The sequence below is a fragment of the Antedon bifida genome, chromosome 11, assembly GCF_963402885.1.
Source record: "Antedon bifida chromosome 11, ecAntBifi1.1, whole genome shotgun sequence".
In the NCBI taxonomy this organism is placed as follows: domain Eukaryota; kingdom Metazoa; phylum Echinodermata; class Crinoidea; order Comatulida; family Antedonidae; genus Antedon; species Antedon bifida.
In genome coordinates, this window is record NC_136236.1 from 16919311 (window position 1) to 16927490 (window position 8180).

General features: G+C 34.3%; 1 protein-coding gene across 1 annotated transcript; it reads right to left on the bottom strand.

Annotated features, from left to right (window-relative positions):
• Positions 1–226: 226 nt before the first annotated feature.
• Positions 227–5336, bottom strand: LOC144855584 (monocarboxylate transporter 9-like). Its single transcript, XM_078713487.1, has 6 exons — positions 5086–5336; positions 4490–4630; positions 3765–3981; positions 2702–2845; positions 1113–2141; positions 227–660 (listed from the first exon to the last, which is right to left on the bottom strand). The coding sequence occupies exons 3-6, from the start codon at positions 3970–3972 to the stop codon at positions 515–517; spliced, it is 1527 nt and encodes a 508-aa protein (XP_078569613.1). The 5' UTR covers positions 3973–3981; positions 4490–4630; positions 5086–5336; the 3' UTR covers positions 227–514.
• Between the last annotated feature and the right edge of the window lie 2844 nt (positions 5337–8180).

Consider the following 8180-nt stretch of genomic DNA (forward strand, 5'->3'; position numbering starts at 1 on the left):
AGTACGTTGAATATAATATGCTTCTTTAACATAATTTGGACCCCATTGGAAATGGGCTGGTTTTTCCTAATGGGTGTTCCTGATGCTCGTTATTTTGTCTTTAGTCTGTTTGTTATTTTAATGTTGAGCATCAAATAAATTCAATCAATCAATCAATCAATCAATCAATAGCCTCTGATATTTCACATGTTTTTGATGTAATGAATACAAAGTACAACAGTAAATATACATTTGAAAATGTAATTTTAAAAATCTTTAATAAAACTATAACACTACATTATAAAGTACTATACATAACATACATGTATTTAATGTATTTAAAATGTCCTAATATAGGATTATTTTAGTAAAACCTGAATTACGAATAAGATTGATGTTATTGTTCTATATAATAACGCTTTTAAAAGTTACACATACTAATAGCACACGATTTTCAATTAAAATAACCAGATCTTTGCCCATCGCCTAGATTGCTATACATTATCATAATGTTTGGCTATTCTCCATTCTTGTATTAATCACATACTATATTAGAACGACGCGAAGAAGAACATTTGTCGATGCATATTTTGGTGAACATGAGAATACCGTTGAAGAAGAAGCATATACCAGCAATGTAGAAAGACACAGTATAAACACCACTAGCATCATACACTGCACCTGAGAATAAGCAAGATAAATTAGTTATGTTTTGTTCACACGTACGGCGTAAGACTGGCGTATAAAGCTTGGTTCCCACTAGCCACGCAACGCAACGACGTAAGCACAACGTAGCTGATTTGACCAATCACAAGCGATGGATTATTCGAATAGTCACTAGTCATTGGTCAACACGCTTACGTTACGTCCAAGCTTTAGTATGCCTTTGCGTGCGAACAGGTAGTGACGTTCTTAACGGCCACTCAATACTTTGTATTTGTGTGTACGAAAGCCACTTAACTAACTCCAGACGCTTGAATAATTTTGATCCAATTTCAGGAAATTTGACAAAGTGTTTTAATAATGTATATTTTGTTTACAGTTACTGTGAAAGTGAAAGTTAACAATGTCTGATTTAGATTAAACATGGTGTTTGATTGGAGAAGGAAACCATTATTACTGTATATACTTACCCATAATATATCCGCCTAATGCACTGGATACACCAGTTGGTATCCCTATATATCCGTAAGCAAAATTAAACCATTCTTTTGACACGCAACTCTGTGTGATTGCGGGAAATAGACCTACAAAAACGCCTATGAAACCTCCTACAACAAATCCATTCGTCAACAGAGTAGCCATATTAGTAATTGAGCTAAAAGTTACAAAGCAAAAACCTATGATAAACATAGAAATCATGTAGAAATTGTAGTTACTAATAATACCGAATCGGCCCGGAATTCCGCAACAACTTTTCCCCAACATACCGCCGATTCCGTAAGCGGTAAAAACTAAAGCAGCGTCTTGCTCTGAAAATCCTCTTAGAATAAGACTTGCGGTAAAATGAACAAAAAATCCTATATATGCAAATCGTCCGAAGAAATATACCGTAGAGAACAGTAAGAGACTTGGCGTCTTGCAAAACATTAGCAATGACGGAGGATTCTCTTGCTGAGGTTCGCAGGCTTCAAGTTGCCGTTGGTCTTCCGGTTCGTTCGGAACTTTCTTAACGTCTTCAGTCGTCAACTCTGATAACTCGTCCGCACATTCGTCAACACTCTGGTGGATATTCCGACTTCCTTTCTCAACTACAATGTTTTTAGCACCATCATTGTCTTCGTCATTTTTACTGCACTCATAACTACTCTCACCAACACATTGTTTTCTATTGGTTAATTGTTTACTGGTCATTTCGGTGGAGAGCTCGTCATTTTCTTTGCAGCAGACCTCACGTGTTATCACGTCATCGCTTTCAGTCGGACGTCTTATACGAAATAATATCAAAACAAGCGGTAGCATATGCATGGAGACAGCACTACCTATTAGAATCGTTCCCCGCCATCCAAAATATAACCGGGATTGAGAAAATATAAGGGGGTTCACAACAAAACCAACGGATGCGCCGGCATACATAAATCCAATGTAAATCGAAGCAGATTTGTTAAATGTGCTGGCTAAATCGTACACCATCCCTTGTGTCAACAGACATAGGCCACAACCTAACAAAAATAAAAACAAATGTTATAGAAACACAATAAAAACATGGGTTAAAATGACCGACGAGTTATATAAATCTTACACAATGAAGGTAAAAACATTCAGCGAAGAAAAACCATTATTAAAAATTCAGCAGTAACCAGAGAGAGTAGGCCTAACTAGGCCAAGGGCCCAACACATTATAAGTTAAGTAAACGTCTATTGTTGATACACCATCAACACGAAATAATTGCTGAATATGGCCCGAGTACACATCGGACCTTGTTGTGAATCGGGTCGACATTAAAATTCGTTCACACAATCAAAAACTCCGGGATATGTTACATTTTTCGATCACACGCGTACGTTTTGTACGGAATCCGGAATACGTTAGTGTGAATGGTTCCTTGAACACTATAATATCCATTTTTGTACTATACAACCGGACCAGAATCTGGGTTCAATGAGAACGCAGATATTAAGTTACGCTGTTAAGGAGGCATTGTACACTAGGCCTATATCTTACTTCTTGTGAAACATTTTCATTATATACGCCGAGATGTAGTAAGCAAAATAAACATACCTGTTACTAGGGAATGAGACAGCAATATTTGCCAAATATGGGTTACTTGTGACGTCACCACCAACCCTCCTACAACCATAGACGAACCGGCTAGAATCGTTGCCCTATTCCCAAATCGTTTGGCTATTAGTGTAGCTACTGGACCTGTTACGCGATAATAAAACAAAAAACGGTAAAACATTTTTACATTTCTAAATATACCTATCTTCATTTAGAGATTGGTGTAGTTACGCAGGATATCACAACATTACGTCACGCGCTATCTATAGTCTTTAAAGCTCAGGTACAGGCATGACTTTTAAATATAATATTTGGTTAATTGTACATAAATCAAATATTTGTAACAGAAATCAGGACGAAAAAACATGAATTTCCCTTAATATGGTAAAAAACAAAATTTGGCAAAATTCTTCCATAAAAACCAGGAAGACTTTTTTCAGTAGTTAGGTTGTTAACCTAATGTAATAACATGTCTGGTGACTCCCTAGCAAGTGAAAAAAGATGGTGGATATACGGTGGATAATTTTTGCTATAGCATGCAAATAAAAATTTGAAGTTGAATAAAAATACCAGAAATGTAAAATTCAAGTTATATTACCTATATTTAGTCATCTGATAACATTTTTTACCACACCGTTTATTATTCATAGCTTTTTAAAATGCCTCTCTATTTACAAAATGTGTGTACAAAAGAATAGAGATTTTACTGTGTAATTTGAACTATCCCCCCACTGATAAGAAAGTGCTTATTTTCAACAAGCTCGTGGTAACACAAATAAAATCCCAAAAATTATGAAACATAGGGGAAACTATAGATCGATAATTATTGGAATGTATGCTCAATAGAAATTTTTTGCCCGCACCTGGCCTTTAAGCTTGGTTCCCACATCGCAACGACGCATGCGCAACGCAAGCGACAGTTTGGATGATCCATCGCGTCGTGATTGGTCCAATTATTTGCGTTGCGTACCTTGATTTCGAAATTGTTGTTGACACGGAGGCTATCACAACACAATTGTCCGTTACGCTCTATTACTGTGTCTTTAAACTGAAATATACTTACCTAACAGTAGTATAATCCCAAGATAAAGACTGTGTACGAATCCCATAGAACGAGCGTTCGTGTCAAGTCCGTCAATAAAATCCACTAGGAAAAATCCCACACTTGGAAAAACGATTCCTTCGGCGAGAAAATACACGGTTGGTACACCAATTAACTTGGTCAGTTTCTGCTTGCGACGGCTGTCACTTGTGCACATATTCGACACCATTGTTCTAGACTGAAAATACAAATATTGTAACATACAAATAAATACACATGCACCGGTTTCTTAGTGCATCTCAGAATCGACTTTATAGTTTTATATGCGCATAAATTCCTAGGTTTATAGTCTAAAGGTCAAGGAAAATATCATGTCATAACCGATCAGTATTCATTTCCGAAAAGTCATGTCACTGGTTCCATAAAGTCGAGCGTATTTATTTTTATAGACAGTTTGTGTAATAATATATTTACATATATTTATATCTATTACTGTATGTGTCATCTGATGACAGGGGTCAAAGTGCATGCATGCAGGAAGGAGGAATTACAACTCAAAATCCCTTATTTGCAGTATAAGCAGAGACCTATCTGACCTGCTTTGATGGTCTCTCTATATCTGTGGTACCTACTAACGTCTAATACTGTATTTAGAGACATAATAATGTACCTATTTAAAGGGAGTATTCCATGGTTCAAACAATTTAGTTTATAGAAATACAAATAAAATCGTGATAAATACTCACTTCAAAATAATTTCAACGCAGATTCTTCTATGATAATAAAACACAAGTGATCATATTGCGTCCGGAAGCACTGGACCATCTGGGGCTCGTGTGAATGTGGCCTACAGTAAGTAGTCTGTAAATCGGTATTTTCTTTTTGTCCTGAGAATGAGATTACGCAGGAAAGAGAATACATACCCATAATACGGTAGACTAAATCCCTACAATAATCAATCAACTAAAATATTCCCTTCTATGGCATGGGGGTATAATGAGCACACATTACGGATGATATTCTGATGTAAACAATGAATCCCAATCAATATTGAAGTTCACTTGGTCGAAGGTCACGGGGCGCCATATACCGCATTCACACGGTGTGACGACAAAGTAAAGTATGTAACGTAACATATTATTCATAATGCATATAATTAACTTTACTTCCCATACGTAAATATTTAGGTACTCATCACTAATAACTTATATTTACATTTATTATCTAAAAGTACAGAATGAATTATGTCAACAGCAATGTCCCAAACGGCGCCCCGTAATTTAAGAACCAAAAATACAGATGTATACACGAACGGTAATATGCATATTATTATAATAAATACCTTGCTTGTATTTTCTTAGTATATGACCTCGATGAGCTGTGTTATCAACGATGCTCTATACCCCGTTGAATGCTCTTTTCATCTTTCAGCACAGTTCATATCACCGTAAGAATACGTCGTAGGTGATGTTGCTATACAAATCTCCAACAACTAATACTAATGTGTTATACAGTACTGTACAGTGCGATTATGCGGTCCTACTAAACACCACCAGATACCTACTAGAGCAATAAATCTTACCACCAGAGAGCAGCCACCTGTTTGGAATTATTCAAAGTTTAGTTCTTTCAGAAAAAATTGAAGTTTGAAGTTGAATTTCTCGCCGTCGTATTCCAGAACCGAATGCGTTTGATAAACATTATAGCAACGAAACGAACGCATTCATCCGTGTCTATTGGGTATCGTATTCAACGGTCAACTATGAGGCGCTACCGATGCTTTTTTGTTACTTTAGTCAGTCACATAAAATACACCAATCGATTGCGCGATTAGTCTTTCTTTTGACATTATGTTTTTATCATGTTTTGTATGTCAAAATCGGTAACGATAACATAACAAATAGCATACGATAACATTTTGTTTGCACATTAATTTTAATTATTTCCCTTTGTTGCAGACTCATCCAAAATTTCAAGGTCATTATTTAGCTTTACTAATTCAATCTCTCTTATAATTATAGCATTAACAGCTTGGCAATTAAATAAAAAATGTTGTATATTTTCTATTTCACCAGATATTTCTTTAGACATAAAATACACGGTAATATCAAGTTAAAACTTCTGTTTTATTTTCTCTTTTACTCTATTTTACCTTCACTGACAAAAAGTAGTTGGCATTCAGTTTTATTTATTTTTAATAAATGTTATAGTGTACAGAAACGAATTTCTGATTTTATTTGACCAAATAAATTCATCGGTAGCGCCTCATAGTTGACCGTTGAATACATTACACATGAGACACGGATGAATGCGTTCGTTTCGTTGCTATAATGTTTATCAAACGTATTCGGTTATGGAATACGACGGCGAGAAATTCAACTTTAAACTTCAACTTTTATCAGTTTCTGAAAGAATTAAGCTTTAAAATTTGCAATATACCCTTAATAATCAATTCCAAACAGGTGGCTGCTCTCTGGTGGTAAGATTTATTGCTCTAGTAGGTACCTGGTGGTATCTGGAGGTGTTTAGTAGGACCCGTGCGATTATATGATAATTGAGGATTAATGAAATTTGAGTATCAAGAAAGAGCGCCACCATGTTGATGTATACTGTAATATAATAGAGCACTATTGTTCAATTCAATTCAAACTTTATTTGTATTAAATATTAGCCACAGAGGCCCAGATCAACTCATTGTTGTTCTCTCCTGGGCCGCACAAATACAATTTCAAGATTTTGTTTACAATATTATAATTATGTATACAGGATAGAGGCGGTTTGATAATGTGACAACCAAAAAACAAAGGTTTGAAGACGTTTCTATTAGGAACTGATTTAATTAATATAATTTAGTTATACAGTATTAGTATATAAATTGTTACTTATATTTTGTACTATGCTTATAACAAATGTTTATAAAATGCCATTTCTAGAATTATTATACTTTTTGGCATTATTTGGAAGCCCATGGCATCCTCAACCCCTTTGCGCTACTATACGCATTTTGGTTGTACTTGAGGACAGTGATAATAAATAGGATTTTGTTTAGCACTGTGCGCTACTATACCCATTTTGGTCGTACTTGAGCACAGTTTGTCTGCATTTAAAATTTTCGCACCTCAACTATTTTGAGAAATTATTAGTTATTACGAACAAAATTAAAAATATAAATAAATTTTGAACAACATGATGGGAATATAATTTAAGCCTTATTTTGTGTCAGTTGGGGTTTTACATATGTTTTTTAAGTATGAAACCGCTGGTGGCGAAATTTAGTTACACATTTTGGGGATTTGGCATTTAATATTTGGCCCAATCTGGCATTATTTGAGACTGGAATTCAAATGTACGAAAGCCTATTAGGGCCAACAAAAAAATAATATTGCATTCACAAATTCGAAATAACGAATTATTAATTCGAAATTACTAATTTGAAATTTCGAATTATTAATTCAAAATTTCGTATTATTTATTTCGTTATTTCAAATTATTAATTCGAAATTTCGAATTATTAATTCGAAATTTCGAATTATTAATTCGTTATTTCAAATTAATAATTCAAAATTTCGAATTAATAATTCAACATTTCGAATTAATAATTCGAAATTTCAAATTAGTAATTCGAAATTTGTTGGCGAACAGAATTTACGTAATAGCCGGCTATAACTTTTGGATTGCTGCTAGTTAAGTAAGCTTCTAGCCATATTATGTGTCTAGAGAATCCGTCTATACAGCCATTTATACAAATGCCGTATGGCTTAAAGATATATTGTCCCTTGAAACACAAAAAAATGAAGGTCAAAATATTCTAAATTTAAATTGGCCATATCAAAGTAATATTAAAGTTATTCACTATAAGTCGAAAATTCAAGCCAAAAACAACAAGTTTACGTAATTAACAGGTAAATTGATTTGATTACATTTCGTCTGGAAAATCGTCGCGAGCGAAAGTAAACAAAGATTTCAAACCACGAGTATGCATTATGCATATGCTAATTAGGATTGTTTACAATTCGTCACGGTTGTTGAGAAGGTATTTTCACACAGATCGTGAGGAAGTTTTATGATTATGCATACAGAGTAGCCAAACAAGCGTGTTTCATTATGGGATATGTTTTGATCGAAAACTTTGACTGGAAGTCAAAGTTATTTTTTTAACAAAAAAACGTCTGTATTTCAGTTAAATGATTTTTTTTTCAACAAATTTTTGGTGATAGTTAATAACTATTATGATACTTCAAAATGACCCACCTTTTTTCGAAATCTGTTATTTTTTATTTTTTTGGAATTAGTCAAAGGGACAATACATCTTTAAGTTTGCAAATGTTATCGTTGGAAAAAAAAACGCTGACGGCGTTCCATAATATTTTTTTCTGGTGGCGCTATAAAATCTTTGGTGGCGCATGTTGCAAAATTAGCATATTTAGCAGACGATCA